The 19026-nt window shown below is 35.8% G+C and overlaps 1 protein-coding gene across 1 annotated transcript; it reads right to left on the reverse strand.

The window, feature by feature from the left end:
• Positions 1-2598: 2598 nt before the first annotated feature.
• Positions 2599-4557, reverse strand: LOC149161055 (pentatricopeptide repeat-containing protein At3g56030, mitochondrial-like). The gene has a single exon (XM_089436873.1). It carries the CDS (start codon positions 4294-4296, stop codon positions 2890-2892), a length of 1407 nt encoding a protein of 468 aa, XP_089292999.1. The 5' UTR covers positions 4297-4557; the 3' UTR covers positions 2599-2889.
• Positions 4558-19026: the final 14469 nt, after the last annotated feature.

The following is a 19026-nucleotide window of genomic DNA, read 5'->3' on the forward strand; positions in this document are numbered from 1 at the left end:
GGCCCTGGCTAATAGCCTATATTTTGTGTCTATTGTCTCTTTATGGTTTATGCATTGGTAGTTGTTTGATGAAGAATAACACTATACTAACATAAGTAAAGAAGATCCTAATCTAAGTAAAAATCATTCACAATCAATTATCATTAATAGAGAAATCACTTAATCTCCATGCCCTCGATTTCTGAACACATTGGTCCATAGAGTGTACCTTGCTTGTCTTGGTGCAATTATTATTATTATTATGGTTGCTTACTCATATACAATTGTCCACTACCTTCAACTCTACAACAAAGCCTTTTTCTAGCATTTAAACACTAGCATTGTTACTTCAACTTTGAACTCTCTTACTCTTGCTCAACTTCTTTTCATCTAGCTTGAATCCTCTAGAAACATTAGCTTCCTCTACATATTGTGTATTTAGCAACCCACTTCCTACTAGACAAATTATATCAACCAACCCAATATCCTTCTTAGGCATCTTATAGATAACTAGCCCCATAAGCAATTTATAGTTACCATGTGGTAACAATGTCCTTTGAAACTTTTCAAGAACCATTGTTTCCTTGCTTCATTCTATACCATGTACATCACACTGCATTTTGTGCACTCCTTCACACACTACATGTTTTAATCTACAACAGTTCTTGCTCATTGCTCTATAAAATGCTCGGTGCATTCTTTTACACTAGTACTTCTCATGTACATACTCTCATCTTTTGCACACTCCATAAATTGTGCCAAGCTCTTTGAGCCTTTTAAATCCCTTGTTGTACACATTGTTTTCATCTACATACACTTTTATCTACATCCACGATCATTCATTATTGTCCCATATCATAAGTATGGTGCTCCCGCATCATGTTGACAATTAAACAATTATCAATCTTAACATAATTCACATTTTCAAAAGTACTTAGAAATAAGTAAAAATAACTTAAATTCACCTTATGCAAATAAAAAACTTTAGCACATTTTGACATCATCACTTAAATATTTATTAATATTTTATCATTTTTTTAATTATAGAAAGACAATAATATTTACCAAATTGAAATTATAACTAATAAAATAGCAAATTAAAATAATAATAATTATTTCCAAAATAATAATTTTAATAAAAAAAAATTCAACCAACATTATTTTTAATATTTCCAAAATAATAATTTTAATAAAATAATCTACCAAGATTATTTTTCCTATAGTGTTCTTATATTAGATCTATATTCTTCTTAATGATAACTCTCAATCTTTATTGATGTTTATTAAAATTACATTTCATATTTTAAAAACATTTAAAAAAAGATTTATAAATAAATAAAACAATACATAATGAGCTACTTTAAATTTACTTCAGGTTTGAATGTGACCAAAGAACAATCATACACATCAAAAGATGTTTTAAGTGTTGTTGGCAAACTTTCTTTTTGAAATATAATTACTGCATTAACCTTTCCCATACATTGTCCATTATCAATACAGTGAAATTAGTGCAATGTAATTCATATTTTTGAAAGAAAAGGCCATCTGTAAGTATTTTACATGGTTTAATCGGAACATATCCCAAACCTTTGTGTAAATCTTTTATATAGTTTGATACAAGCATATCTCCTGTCCAAAAGCCTGTGGGTTTCATCCATTGGAGTTTCCCACCTGTAGATTGTATGTGCAGCATTCAAACCAGGTATTATATTTGCTTTGCCAAAAGAGAAAGAGGAAATCATACTCTATTTATGCTATACGTTTAATTTATTTTTAGTAGTGGTGATCTTAACGTTAGAAATACATGGTGATATAATTTTTGATAAGCCAATAAGCTATTGACTGATTTGGAATTTTCCAGTTGTTAATGCACAATATGTTGTAGACTCTGTCGATAAATTTATAATACACACCCCCAAAAGTTCAAAAAACGTTTCAAACAATCAGACATAATAGAACATATGCATTATGGCCATGCGAAATTAATAAACCAAGACAATGGTGACAAACTTTAAAACAAAAAAGATATGATATGTCAAAGAGTGGTAGTTTCACCGTAAAATCCAAGCTTGGGACAAATATAAGGATTGCTTAAAAGTACATCTGTGAAGCAAGACAAGGATCATAAAAAGTCGGAACCAACCAAAATCTAAAAGAGAAAGGTCCTCTGAAAAGCGGAGACAAAAATTGAAAATGCAATAGATAACTAACGCCAAAGGGCATGCTGAAATCAGAAAATGCACAAGGAAACAACGAAATGAGTATCAGAATGATATCCAGCCAGTTGGCCAGAGAAAGAGAAAGAAAATGGCAAGCAACCATATTCCTTACCTTTTGCTTCTAGTTCATATCAAATTAGCATTTCACTGTGTATTGATTAGTCAATCTAATACTATGTTTAATATTATCATTTATGTGGTTATATATTTTATAAGTTGGCATGTCTGCTGTTGCATCTATATCTTAGGGTATCTTAGGGTCCTTTCTGTTATCCCTACCAATTTTCAAAATTTAATAGCAGACTCTGAAAAAAATTCTTAGAAAGTTTTGAATGACCAAATCTCAATCCATAGAAGGGCCACCTCTAATACCTGACATATGCTCCCCTGCACCTGATCATTAGTGAAAAACTTTCCAGATACATCTTACTACCTTTTAAACCCTCCAGATTCAACTCCAGCAGATGTAAACAAAAGCCTGCCTACAGCTAATACTAACAAGTTAATTTACAATTTGCCTCTAAGACCTGACATATATTCCCCTGCACCTGATCATTAGTGAAAAACTTTCCAGGTACATCTTACTACCTTTTAAATCCTCCAGATGCAACTCCAGCATATGTAAACAAAAACCTGTCTACAGCTAATACCAACAACTAATTTACAATTTGCCTCCAGCTACACTATTAACTTAATTCACATTTTGCCTGCAGAAGGGCAACGGCTGCAAATTCTTTAGCTTCCTTTCCATCAAAAGTTTATCTGCTTCTTCCTTTAGGCCTGACTTGCGACAAATCCTAATTAGATAAGTATAGTTAATTGAATCCAGTACGGAATCATTTCCACTCTGCTGAATCAGGAATGAATGTGCTTTGTCAAAACCATTGTTTTGGAAGAGTCCATTAAGAAGATGAGTGTAAGTAACATACAAAGGCTTAATCCCTTCTTCTTTCAATCTATCAAAGAGCTGAAGGGCACCTTGGATTCTCCCTGTTTCACAAGCAGCACAAATCATCATATCATATGCAATTGCATCTGGTTTGTGTCCCATATTAACCATACTCTGAAAAAATTTGGTTGCCTTTGCAAATAGTTTCTTATTACACAGAGCACTTAAAACAAGATTATAGCAGATGGAATCTTGAGGACAATCTTTCATCATCTCAAAAACCTCCTGTGCCTTATCGATCTGGTTTTTCTTACAGTACACCTGTATAACTGGACGATAGGCGTGCATTCTTGGAGCACAATCAGCACTCGCTATCTTTTGCAACACGGATAAGGCTACATCGACATGATTCTTTCTACAAAGAGCACCAACAAGTCTTTCATAAGCATATCTTCTAGGAGAAAGCTCCAGTTTCTTGATCATTTCCAACACTTCATCCATTATAGCCGGATTATCATGCCAGGCTGTAGCGAAGGAAAATGTTTTGAAAGAAATTTTGCAACCTTCAAGAAATCTCTCTGACAAAACCCTATACAGGGTTTCAAAGTCCTTAGAGGAGCCGACAGTATTACCAAGTTTATCATAAGTTGAACTGTTATGCTTAAACCCTGGTTGTGCTTTGGCCCAGAGGAAAAATCTCAGAGCCGACGTTGGAGAACTTGTATTACCCAATACCATCTTCACTAGTCTTGGAGTCAAATGAATACCCAATTGAGTCAACGTTTCTTCCACATCTTCATCGCCCTTATCAAGGACTTGACATATTTCTCTCGCATCATCCAGCAACCGCTTTTTCTTTTTTAATGGGGATTTATCAGTTTTGTTGAATTCAAGCAAGTAATCTTTCTCTTCTTCGCTGTTTAGGGTTTGCAATTCAGGGTTTTCATCCTCACTTGATGATGGTTCAGTTTGATCGGAGATTTGAGGAGTAGTCCATGCATCCGTTGAGAAAAATTTATGGGTTAAAATGAGTTCATGAGTACGAAAAAAGCTCTTACCATTTTGAAAGGTTTCGAGGAGCATGGAGTCCATATGTTGGAGCCATTCCGATGATGCAAAGTTCCATTGTTGACGACGCCGTTGGATTGTTGAAAATGCTCGAATGGTAGAGGCCAGCGCTCCACGACGCACACACGCCATGGCCTGCATTCAAAGGTTGTCTGTAAGCCAGGCTTCTGCGCGTTGATATACATGAGCAATGGATGGAGTGCAAGCTTAAAAATCCAGGACTGGGGTTTTGATTGTGCTAGGTTTTGAATGAACTAGGATTTGAAAGGTATGGTCTGCCTTCATAACACTGAACATTTCGTGATGGTGGAAAACATGATAAAATTTCAATCGGGTGAGTGTTTGAGCAGCAGGGGTTTTTTTAAGGCTTTGTAAAGCCATTTCTATATGTATATGAATTAATTTGGTGAATGGTTTGAGTCGGTTTTTGTTTTTTGGTTTTTCAAAGTCATTTCTCTATTATAGTGGAGTAGTTAATCAGATTTATAATTTGTTGTTAGTAAAAGAAGAGATATTAATTAACACGATTATATATTTTAAAAATATTTGTGAAATTATAATGGTTAGGGATATTATGTAAGCATAATACTTTAAAAATTAATCAATTATTATAATAAGCTAATAAACCTGGAATATGCTATTTATGGCATTTTGAAGTGACTTGAAAATATCTCTTAACTTTATATAGTTGTGATCATAGGTTATATAACAATATAAGTGGCCACCATGATCTTTAAAGTATTGGGGTTATAATGACTTTTTTACTTAACAATTGAACAAGTGTTCTCTTTCTTCCATGTGAAATGTGTAGTGTGGGTGGTTGCTTATCTATAATAATAAATAACAAATAGTATAACAAAATAATAACCGTGAGAAACTTTATATGTTATCATGAAAGAAGTGATCAAATTTCCCTAACCTACTCAATTATGACCCTCCATGTCACCCGTTCACCCCACCACATGGTAGCGTCCCCATGTACAAACATGGTCAAAGTTCCATACACTTGCATGGTACTATATGATGCAAAATTGTGATCAGTCACTTACCCCCAATGCCATGCCATATCCCTCCATCAACATGTCTATTTTTCATGTGCATAAAGATGGTACCACTTGACACTACGTTTGGTGATCATTTTAATCTTATTTAATTTAGTAAGTTATTCCATAATAGCCTTATAGCGATTACAATTGATATATTTATATTTGTTGGGCTTACAACACTTGTTTTACACTTTAGATATCAAAAGTCCAAATACATAGTCAACTAGACATATAAACTAGACTAGAAGCTCAATTAACATAAAGAACTTAAAAAACATAAAATAAGAAATGGCATGCCATAAAGATTAACATAGCACACAGAGATTTTACCTTGGAAACTCTTAACCGAGAAAACCAACCAACTTTTGAGCTTTACTGCTCTTGTATCTCAACCTGATATTATAGTCAGATTATAATGAATGTCAACCTTGGGCCAATCCTAAGAGAAACACACTCATATCTAATCTCTACCAATCATGAATATTTATCATCTCGTTATCTCTCATATCAACCTTACACCATGCTCTATTTATAGGCACATAAAAATCTAATTTGAAATTCCTTGAATCAATACAAGTGGTTGAAGATCATTGACCAAGATCTTAGGAATCTTTGGGTTCCTAACCATCTTTCAACTAGTTCTTGCTATAGTTGATTTCCCTTTCACCAAAAGTATCAATCAACTACGCATGTGTGCCCAACTACGATCCCTTTCATTGTTCCACTCGATAATTGACATTTGTTGCTCACTCGACTACCCATCAACTTCAACTGAGGTAATTGTTCTTAACTTTACCATCATCCTATTGAATTGACTTTGACTATCTTGTTGACTTACAATCCTAGTCTATTGTTCCCTACTAGACGTGTTGAGGTTCATTCCTAGTTGTCTTACCTAACTAATCAATCGTCCAACTAAACCCCAATTGAATGAGATTACCTACAAAGAGAACAACACCTCAAAATTTTCCCACGTGTTGTCTTCTTTGCATGAATTATTAATACCATGTGTTTTAGTAAACCAAGGCCCTCAGGCCAAACTCGTCTCTACACCAAGAGAATTTACCAACACTCATCAACTTTGTTAGAAGGTCTACTACATTCTTCACCGTGTCTACTTTTACTAGCAACACCTACTTGCTTTTAGCCATGTATCTAATGAAATGTTTGTTCGAAGAAATTGTCATTGATGTCAAAGGATGAATGGTTCATTGATATGATGCACTTGTTTGATGATATGCGTGTAAAATTTAGTGAATTTGGGTGCAAGACCACTCTATATTGGTAGCCTTCATCATGCCATTTTGTTTGTGTTGGGTCTAAGATTGAGAATGTTTTTACTGTCACAATGCCCCTTTTTTATCCCCTCTTCACTTCCTTTGAACCCCTCATTTTTCATCTCTATATCCATTTCATATATAACAATGGATGGTCATGAGGGCTTAGACATCTTTCCTAAAGTTATGAGGTAAATTCATAATTTATGCCAAGTTTCTAAGGCTTAAACATGTTATTAAAGCTTAATCATTGTTTAAGTGTTACTAATGAAAGTATGCAAGTCCTACAACCCCTTTCAAGACCTTGCAACCAAGGCAGGTAAGCACATACATGCCATCTCCAATAAGAAATCATCATGTGGACCTGTGAAAGAGTGTTGTTTAGACACTATCATCTTCTCAACACAAACTAGGTAATCATGGTCATCTGCTTGGCCTAGAATAGAAAGTTGTTGAACATCTTGTTATTTTTTGATTTTGCACTGTAACTAAGCATGGCTCCCTTTTGGTTATCATTTGTATTGTGTTTATTATATAAGCCAAACATTGGCCTTGGGCCAAGTTAGCATGATTGTTTTCTTGTGGTATTATTGCTTCAAGTTTCTATACCGCTCTGAGACGTTGGGTCTTTGGATATATTGCTCATGTAAAGACTCTTGATCATTTTAATGGAAGGTTGCTTGCAAAGTTTATACATCTATTTTCTGTAAGCATTTCATAACGTGATCTAGCTCATAGAGGAAATGAGTTGGTTGGTTGGGCCCAACAACCCAACTCATTGCTCTCTTCTCTTTTCATGTTTAAACATAGATAAATCTAAATGTAACTAGTTCATATCTGGAAGTGTGGTAATAGATTGTGCAAATATCTTGGTTTTCTTTTAGTTTTTTATTTGTCAAAGTATGGTTTGGTGATACCCTCGGTTGTTTTCTTATTTATTCTTGTTATCTGACTACAAGGAATGAATGAATGTGGATTTGAATACATATGCATTGATAGAGCATTTTGATTCAATACAGTAGTGAGATCTCAAATGGTCCATACACTTGTAACCTTCAGTTTATAACTTGGTGCATGTAGGGTTGTTTTATAGTCATTGAAGTGAGATATGAAATTTGTATTGGTGTAGATCTGATCTCTCATATTGTGTTGTCAACTATCTTGGAATTTGTAGAGGTTTTTCTGTGTTTTACAATGATTCATTGGATGCGTAAGTTGTAGATCTATGATATTTGTTTAATCTTTGTATATATATTGCATCTCTATTTGTTTTTTATTAAAGGTGGGGATTCATATAGGGCAACAAGAATTAACATAGTTCTTTTTATACCCAAGAAGTATTTTCTCTTAAGATATCGATAATACTTTGTCTTGTTTTCTATATCTATTTTGAATCAATATAGATCTAGATTTGGTTGTTCTAGAATAGAGGTGTGGTATTAATCTGAGAAAATCTTGCATTTACTCTTTAGATTATGAGCTTGATAAAGTGTGATGATACTATGGTTATGATAGCTTGTCTCTTCAATGCAATTTCTTGACTATGTGTGGGTAACAATGCAATCTAAGATTTAGGTTTGATACAAAAGAGTTGAGCATTGAGCTCTATTTGGTGGAGCCTTATCATTGTGTTGTATACCTTATATTATCTACAAATGTCGGCATGTGGAATGTTTTTATGAATAGAGCACCTCCATTCATTACAATAATGAGATATTGGTCATTGTAATCTTTGATTAATCATTTTATGTGTGTATATTGAAACATCTTTGTTCTACAATTATTAAGTAATAATATAAAGGTTGTTCATTCTAAATCTGAATGCACATAAAGATTGAGAAGGTTTATGGCATTTTGTATAATTTTGTCAATACATATAAGCTCTTGGCTATAAAAATGCATTGAACTTAAGATATACAAATTGCATATAAAGTTCAGGGTGGATTTCCATTATGAGACGTGTTTGCATAGGCATGTGTATTTTAGAGGGGATTTAATCTAATTGTATTACTAATACTATGTCTCCATCCTTTATTTATGCTCTTTCTTAATTTATTCTTGAAATTCTAATGATTTTTTTGTGATTGAAACAAGGATTGTTGACAGGAAACAATAGATACCTCTAATAACTTGTTCCTAGATTTATAGGTGGATTTCCAGCAATAGAGTATTTATGTGATCTTTATTGCCTTGTGTTTCCATAATCCTCAACGAGATCTTGATTCATCTATCTCGTGGATACCTGAGTAAGGCTTTAGGTCTACTAGCCCAAGAGGAGCCAACATCAAAGACTCAGTGGGCCATTAGTGAGGAGTTATTTGTGCCTTGATAGAATAATGCCATTGGGAGTGAAACTAAGTTTTAGCAGAGATTTAAACCAATGATTGGTTTTGATATTTATTATGTGGAGTTGCTTTAGATAGACATAACCTAGTTTGTATTCAATGTGGGTTTTTTTTTGACATATATCGTGTTGTTGAATTGAGGCTTTTGTGATCCATCATAGTTATAAGAAGAGCTTCGGCGTAAATCACATATAGAAAGACCTTTGTCGACGCGTTTCGAACCAACCAGTGTGGCTCATCGTCAGGACAAGTTGAAGAAACAGATCCAGCAATTTCATGTTATATAGTCTGAGCAGAGCCTCCAACGGCTCTGGATTGACTATATGTGCCTCAAAGTCATGAAGCTTGGATTGACATATTAAGTGTTGAGACATCAGTATGTCAAATATCACACTCAACATTTTGGCACCATTGTTAGGGATACACTAAGAGATAAGACCTTAGTAACTTGAATTTTTTATTAGATTTCCCAACATTTAAGACTTAGAGGAGGAAGGGAGGTAAGATGAGAGGTAAGAAATTGTGCTACCACCTCAGGTGTGCCCTACAAAACCTTTTCATGTTGGTTGCACAGTAAGGTTTGCTTATTTTACTCCTTTCATGCAAATGGTTTTCCTTGAAGTTTAGTGTGATTTCTAATAGCAAATGCAACATTGTTGACACTATTAAGTCAGTATCGTCAGGAGATACTAGGATGGTTTGCTTCTTTACTTTTGTTCCTTCTATAATTTTTCATTTTAAAATATAAATGACTAGGGTCAAGGTTCCCAAACCTAGGAAGGGTAGAGCTAAATCTCATATTTTTGAAAGCCCTTTTTCTAATGTTGGGTCAGTTGCAAGTAGATTGTCCAAGAAAAGTTAGACCAACTAGGCCATAAATTTACACTTGGACTCTAAAGAGAGAAGTATTGGAGTATCTCAACCAATAGATAAGAAGAAATCTTTCACAGTCGATTCTCCTTCTATGGATGAGTCTATAAGAAGAACAGATCCAAGAACGAGATAACCTCAGTTACCACCACTGGAGACTGAATACAAATTGTTGGGAAACAATGAGAAGATGGCATATAATGAGGAGAAGCATAATAATGGAACTAGTGAAGGGCATGGAGAGGAAAATGTAAAAGAGAAAATCACTTTTGGGTTCCCTATTGTGGACCATGATTCCATAGTACAAATGAAGAACATTCCTCCATTGATTCTCCCACACTTTCATGGTAAGGATCATGAGGAACTTAATGCATTTCTCTTTGAGTTTGATGTCTTATGCAGAAGTTATGACTACTCATCTAATGCTCAAAATCTTAAGCTCTTCCATGCTACCCTTAAGGACACAACTCTATGTTGGTTTATGGGGTTGGAAGGAAATACCATTTGGACATGGGATGGGATGAGGAGACTATTCCTTAGAAGATATCAATAATATTGCAAATCCTGTGATCTAAGAGAGGAAATTTTCAATGACACAATAGGGGATGAGAGCCTCGAGGATTACCCTAAGAGGCTTTTATACAATCTCCAATAGTCTAAACAACATAAATTAGGTCCTAAAACAATCAAAAATATCTTTTAAAGAGGTAGTTTAGATGAATCCATTAACGTGCTAAATATGTTAGGACATGGAGATGTTTCTTATCTTAAATTTGATAAAATTTGTGAATTATGCAAGAAGTACTCACATAGCCCGACAACATCTAATAGAGTAGTTAGGGACTTTGTCCTTAAAAATACCAAAATTGTAATTGGTGATGCTACCAAGATGAACTAGGACATTTGTTTGAAAGATTTAAAAGTGAATTACTTGAAAATTTGGGTTTGCAACTATATGTATTACAATTTAAAAAGAAGCAAAAAGATTAATGTGTTACGCTTTCTATTTTTTGTCCTAGGTGTAGACAAAAGCACCCTCTACGTGAGTGTCCTACAAATGTTGTTGATATATGTATTATTTGCGCAAGGGATAATTCTACGAAGCATTTTCCATCATTACCTAGCTTAAAGGAAATTTACCAAGGGGGGATCAAATGATTGAACAACTACATGCATTAGGAGAAAAACCTTGGCAACGATAAGTTCAGGTATACAATCTGACTCCACATAGAAAGTTCATAATTTTCATGGGCAATAACATTCTTCTTAGAATTGAAATTACCTAATGTCGTGGTAGGGATATCCTCAACAATTTGGCCAAATTCACTCATGGAAACAAGGGTGGAGAGGACCTTCATATGCAAAAATGCCAACTTTACCTTACCCAATGCCACCACAACAACCATACCTTGCACCATATCCATTGTACCCTCAAACTAATCATTCCCAACTAGTTGCTTTGCCTTAGTAAATGTAGCCTACACCACCTCAATTACCATTGCCTTAGCACCCTAGACCTTCTCAACCAGTGTGATATCCCCTGACTTGAAGTTTATGTGTAGATAAATTGTATATATTTGTTTTCTTTCTTGGATGTTTAGTTCTGAAAGACATATGAAAAACTTATTTATCAGTATTTTATTACTGATAATGAATGATTGTAAATTTGTATTTAAGATGTTAATAATAAATAAAGAGATTTGGAAAATTAATGTTGGAGTACACCTGGTTGAAAAAGATGAGGTTGCAAATTGATGATGAATATTAATTACCCAGCAATAAGTCCTAGGCATATAATATGAATGATTAGATTAATTATGAATTATGGAATTGGCCAATTTATTACTTCCCTAAAAGATAGGATGTTGTCTTTGGGAGTGGGAAGTAAAGCTCATTTATGAGCTAGTAACTACCTACCACCTATTGATGAGGTGGAGGTAGTTACCAACTACCAAAATGAGTGGTAGATGGGTAAAAGGAGAATTATGTCCTTTTTGTATTCTTTCTGAGATATGTCGTTGCCTTGGAGAGACTAAGGAGTAGCAAGTGAAAAGGACAAAAATAAAAAACATATTGCAGACATGTGCTCAAGGGGATACGCCCTCGGAGAAGTATCAAGGCTAGGAGGAGTTAAGTACTCTGATATTAATTTTCTATATAATTACTTCAATTCGATGTCCTTTACCTACTTTCTTGTTAAAAAAAGCATTAGAATTAATCATGTTTTTGTTTATTATTCTGTGCAGTTTGTTTTGAAGATAAAATTTTAAACATTATGATGAAAAGAATAGTTCAAAATAGTTATACCTTGTTTTTTTAATGATAAAGAACTATGAAAAAGTAAAAGAAATCAGTAGAATGGAAATGAGTTTGTTTATAGTTGCAAAATAAATTATGTTATTGTATGATGTTGATAGAAGTAATAAGACTATAAATCAAATAGGAAATACAAGAACTTAATTATAGACTACAAGAATTTAATTATAGATTAAGTTCTTTCTTTATAGTGAAAGAATCGTAAAGGAGGTAGAAATATATATATATATATATATCTATATATATATATATATATATATATATATATATATATATATATATATAATGTTAATTGAGTTCCAATATATAAGGTTCTCTATCTATAAAGATAAGACAAAAGTAACAGTAGAATACTATCGTTGAAATTCTTTTGAATTGATATATATATATATATATATATATAGAGAGAGAGAGAGAGAGAGAGAGAGAGAGAGAGAGAGAGAGAGAGATAATGAAAAACCTGTAGAACATTGTTCATACACAGTGTGAAAATTTGAAGGATAATAATAACATAACAGATATATTTATCTCCAAACATAGTATTTCAAATTTTGAAGGAATGATTACATTTAGAAATTCTAAATAGATATAAAGGTGTAACACCCTCCTCCCACATCTAACCAAGTAACCGACCAACTAGGGTAAACATGCAATGAGATGCTACTATGGTTGGATTCAACCTCCTATGTGACTTTAAGGAAATGGAATCAATGGAAACATAACACACAAACCTTCCACATCAACTATAGGACCCCTGAGAACCATGCCAACACTTCAGGAAGCTTGCCCCTGGGTCCCACTGAAACTTCTAATCACTTTCCCTCTGGACGCTCTCATGCTATGGGCATGCCAGTGTCTAGGGACCTCTGTACGCTTTCATAGGCTTGTCTACCAGCATCCATGGACTCTTTTTGTCAATTCTATGCCAGCATCCTCGAGAATTAAGCCACATTTTTAGGCCCAGAGCCCAAATCACTGCCCAAAATTACATGACATCTTCAAAACCATAAAATAACAGGGAAATAATGATGCTAGAGCAAATACTTAAACAAGTCCTCAACCAGACCCCTACTAGCCATGACAGGCATTTCGTCAAACATATCACAAACATGTAATCTACAGGTGTAAACAACAGAGTTAAGCATAGGGATCTCATACTTATCTGAGAATCGCTAAGAACCATTGTTCCCTCATGTCATTTGTTGCATTATCATCTATTAGGTCATAGATACATTTTCCATTCATGTACAAGTAAAAGCATACTAAGAGCCACACATAGTTGTTGTCACAAAACATACATATAACCAGCATAGTAACAACAGAAATACCGTAAATACATCAACCATGAAATCCACATATAAACTAGTACATTTACACATGAAAACCAAGGGAATGAATTTCTCATTAATGAATGCAAAAACCAACCGAAGATGGGACTACCATGTTCCACCTGACCATAGATTGGTTGAGCCAAGTCTCTCTTTAGCCAATCACCCCCGTGACATATTCCAAGCATGAATGTGGGACTCAAACCAAAAGAACCAACCAAGGAATACCGAGGCTAAACCACCTCACCCTCATCAATAGAAACCAGGCTTTATCGTAATCCATCCTAGATCCCTAGGCCAACACAATAAACAGATCATAACATGCTTTACCATGATCTCCACTCGATCACTAGGCCAAGAAAGCATGGATGCCACTAGATTTCTCCACCTACACCATGAGGAATTTTCCTGTCTCTTAGTATCCCATGCTTTACCCCAATCCAAACCCGAATGACTAAGCCCTAAACTGAGACCCACTCTCCATGCTTTACCACATATCCCAAACCCGAGATTACTAGGCCCAATGGAGATCAAACCACCTCTTATCTTTACCGTATATCTTGTCATTCACTAACAAGGATTCCCAGGCCCACCGAGGCAACACAATCATGGCTTTACCGCAACCCAGAATCTATCTCAGGGGTCACTAGGCTAGTGGTTTTACCGTGATCCACAGTCTAGTTCAGGGACCATTGGGCCATGTGCTCTATCATTTAGAGATCAATCTCACTCATCTTTGAATCCATCCATCAATCGAACTCAACCAAAACATGAGAACCCCATCACAGCATGGCTATCCAGAAATGGCAAGGCTAGGCTGAAAACACTATTACACCTGGAAAAACCCATGCCGTAATAGCAAAAGAACCACATGCAATTCCATGCATGCCAAATCTAGCAAAAATACACATGCGAATCGATACCTGCAAGGAATCCTACTGTAGCTACTTGATCTTGCATTTCCCTACTTGGTCTTTGCTTCCTCTTACCTTATTTTTCCCTTATTTCTCCAATGCCAAAGTGCTCCAAGAAAACTCTAAGTGTCCAAGAGTGAGAGAGAGAGAGAGAATAATGAGAGAGCTCCAAAACTGAACTGACAAAAGGTTACCAAGTGATCCTTAGAAGATTTTTCATGAATGAGGCCTCTATTTTCTTCATTTTCCATTATTTTCCTTCATTTTCCTCCTCACATGGAACCTGTGATCTTTCACCTCCCTGTTTTCCTAATTTCCATAAATAAATGTGCCAAAAAATCCATTTTCCTTTTCCAAATCCTTAGTCATTGCCTTTTCCAATTTCCTTAGCCATAAACAACCAAATGGACACCCCCTAGGATGTCTTGCCCAACATTCAACTTGGAATAAGTGTCCCATCAACCATGGTTATTATTTTTCCTTTATTAACTTTTATTACATGGAATTTTCACCAGGTTTGTTACAAAACCATCACCCTTGGGGGACACCATCCTCAGTGTTCAACCACACCTATACCTTAGCAAAACTATTGAAACACAAACATACTACCCATAGAGCTTTATAACATAACTTGATGCAGTATTTACAATGATCACCCTGCTAAAAAGCAAACCAACATGACAACATAATTACATGACACCCATACCGCTTATTGGAGCTTTATAAATTAGCTCATGACGTTATTTACATCCTAATACATATGTACATATAGAAACATCACCAAAACATATACCAAGACATATACCAAGACATATACCAAAACAACATACCAAAACTAGTTTGCCTCAACCGTCAAACAAGGAAGGATACATAGCCCACAATTGATCTGCCATCTCCCATGTAGCTTCATCGGGCCCAAAGTGCTTCCACTTCACTTTAATTTCTCGATTGCTCGGTTCTGGAGCACGAACACCTTTTTCTACAATATACACTGAGGCTCTCACTAAAATTCTCCATCTGGTTCCACCTGCAATACAGACCATTCAATCACATGATCAACATCCTTAAAATACTTCTTAAGTAACGATACATGGAAAACATCATGGACTTTCACTGTTGGAGGCAGTGTAAGTTGATAGACTACTGAACCAATCCTCTCAATGATACTGAAGGGTCCACAAAATTATGGTGCCAGCTTGGCACATGATCCAATCCGTAAGGAGCTCTTCTTTGGTTTGATGTGCAAGTACACATATTCCCCAACCTGGAACTCCTTGAACAACATGTTCCGATCTGCATAGCTCTTATACCTATCTTGTGTTGCCTTTAGATTTTTCTTTATAACCTACATTTCTTGTTCCATGTCTGCCAACATGTCTGGTCCAATCAATACCCAGTTAAACGAATCACTCCAACTGATAGGAGTATTGCAACTCTACCCATACAATTCCTCAAATGGACTCATCTTCAAAGACTCCTAATACCCATTTTTGTATGCAAACTCAACCAAGGGAAGATAATCCTCCCACTTTCATTGTTGATGCATCACATACATCCTCAACATGTCCTCCAATATCCTATTGACCCTCTATGTCTATCCATCTATCTGCGGATGATAATTTGTACTGAAGGCCAACTCTGTGCCCAAACCTACAAAGCATTCCTTCCAAAAAATGGAAGTGAACTTTGCATCCTTGTCTGACATAATATTCTTTGGAACACCATGCAACTTGACCACATTTTTGATCAATACTTGTGCCACATTTCTAGCTGAGAATGTAGGCTTCATTGGAATGAAGTGTGTGACCTTTATCAACCTGTCCACAACAACCATGATGGAATCATGTTGTCTCCCTATCTTTGGCAACCCTGTGATGAAGTCCATGGAAATAACCTCCCATTTGCATTCTGGAATCACAATCGATTGTAGCAATCCACCTGGATGTTTACACTCTACCTTCACATGTTGAAAATCAAAACATCTAGCCACAAACTCTGCTACATCCCTCTTTAGATTCAGCCAATATTAAAATTTCTTCACTGCAGTCAATGTCTTCTGATAACTTGGGTGAACTGAATAAGGTTTTGCATGAAACTCTCTCGGGATCACCTTCTTGAGCTTGTTGGTATTTGGCACATATATGTTGTCTCTGAATCTAACCAATCCCTTCATTGTAAGACAACAATCCACATCTTGTGCACCTACACCTGTACCTGTACCTATGCCAATACTATCACTTATACCTGTACCAAACAATCTCCATATACCTGACATTCTGTTGACATGCCTACAATATCCTATCTTATAAGTCGATCCCATAGGAGCTCACAACTGCCAAGTGATTTACCTATACCTGCATGTTGAGAGCATCTGCCACCCTGTTTTCCTTTCCTTTGATGTACCTGATCTTGAAATCAGACTCATTGATCATGGCCAACCATCTAGCCTACCTGGCATTCAGATTTAGCTGGTCAAACAAATACCTCAACCTAATATGATCAGTCATCAGTACAAACCTCCTTCCAAGAAGATAATGCCTCCACATCTTTAATTCATGTATCATTGCTGCTAACTCAATATCACGTGTTAGGTATTTATGTTCGTGCTCATTCAATTTTCGTGACTCATAACATACCACCTATCCATCCTACATAAGGACTGCACCAAGTCCTCTCTTGCAAGCATCTGTGCACGCTACAAACTCTTTGTCTGGATCTACAATTTGTAGCACTGGTACATGTTTCAATAACTACGTAAGCTACTCAAAACTAGCCTCACACTCCTCTATCCATTCGAACTTCTTGCCCTTCCTCTACAATGATGTTATAGGATAAGAAATATGCAAGAAGTTCCTGATGAACCTCCGTAATATCCTGCCAACCCCATGAAAGATCTCACCTCATCCACATTCTTAGGAGCTACCCACTCCATGACGGCCCTTATATTTTTTGGATCTACTGCAATTCCCTCCTTGGAGACAACATATCCTAAGTAGTGTACCTTAGTCTGAAAGAAACTACACTTTTTGAGCTTAGCATACAATTGATCCTCCCTCAACAACCTCAACGCTGTTGTTAAATGCTCGACATGCTCTTCCTCATTCTTAGAATATACCAATATATCATCAATGAACACAATAACAAACTTATCCAAATACGGATGCAACAAATTATTCATCAAGCACATAAATGTAGTTGGAGCATTAGTTAAGCCAAATAGAACTACAACAAACTCATAATGCCCATACCTAGTCTGGAAAGCAGTCTTGTAAATGTCTTCCTCTTTGATGCGTACCTGATGGTATCCAGACCTCAAATCAATCTTCAAGAAAACTGCTACTCCCTTTAACTGATCGAACAAGTCATCAATCCCGAGTAACGGATATATGTTTTTGATAGTCACTTTGTTCAATTGCCTGTAGTCAAACATTTCCTTCAACTGTAGCTTTAACTCGACCAACTCAAGTGTTCTCATCATGTAAGGTGCTTTTGATGTTGGAGTTTCCCCTAGCACTAACTTAATAGAAAATTCCACCTCCTTGTGAGGTGGAAACTCTGAAATATCTTCAGGAAATACATCCTAAAACTTTGCAAAACTGAGTACTTGCTCAACACATCTGCATCCTCAACATCCTTACCTTTATCACTAGAAATGTGCACTATGAATAAAACACGCCCTTTCCTATGAATACACTTTTCATGCATAGATGTCACCATCCTAATTGATGTGGCTTCGTTCTTTCCCTCAAGACTCTTGGTTCCCCATTGTCATCAACACACTCAATGGCTTTGGCATACCAATCTACCTTGGTTCTATGAAGATACAACCAATTCATGCCCAACAACATATTGTATGATCCCAACAATAATACATTTAGATGTGTTGCAGTAGGCATATCATTTAAATCAAATGCACAAGCTCTCACCCAATGATGAACTCACTTCTTTGTCCCTGTAGCCAACTGCATTAACCAAGACTCTGCATGTGATTCCTTACTCAAAACACACTTATCCACCAAGTCAAGACTAACATAGCTATAATTAGATCCAGGTTCAATCAAATTAGAAATAACTTGATCACAAAGCTTACCGTCCATCTCAATGATAGATGCCTGATGGTCTACCTGTTTTTATCCAATGATGCATAAATATGAGGAATGCTCTGACCAACATCCCCAACAATTTGGGCCTCTTGCGCACTATATATCTGGGGCCTACCACCCTGATTTTGTGGACAATCTCTCTTAAGGTGCTCCTTGTTGCATGTCCAACATTCCAATCGACTAGTACCATCACCTTTATGTTGCTATTGTGACCTATGTCCCTTTCTAGCTACATTAAAAATATTTTGCGGTGCCACATTTTCTTTCTCATCTGCGTGCTGAAGCCTTGTCCCCTTAGGCTTCCATTTACCTTTTTTCTTTTCCCTTACATCCATGCTGAGATTCATTCTTACGCTTTGATTTTGAGCAAGATCAAATAGAACACATATAACAGATGAAGAAGAAATCAATCACACATGAACACAAAAAAATACTTTGGGGAAAGCCTTAGCTAAAAACCTCGATCTTTGTATTATCATACAAGTGGAAATATGTCTGATTGCACAAAGCCTTCGCTCACAGGCTATCCAGCTCTCAGTACAATCCCTTTGCTGCTCATAGACAACCAAAGACTTCTCACAAACCTTCTCCTCTGTCCTCCAAGCCTCCTATTTCCTTGCGTAGTTTTTCTTGGGGTCCAGTGCTTCCACGCATGTGAATTCCCACCTCACA

This window comes from Pinus tabuliformis, chromosome 5_2 (genome assembly GCF_031772625.1).
Source record: "Pinus tabuliformis cultivar Carrire ecotype Pingquan chromosome 5_2, CPIR1, whole genome shotgun sequence".
NCBI lineage: Eukaryota > Viridiplantae > Streptophyta > Pinopsida > Pinales > Pinaceae > Pinus > Pinus tabuliformis.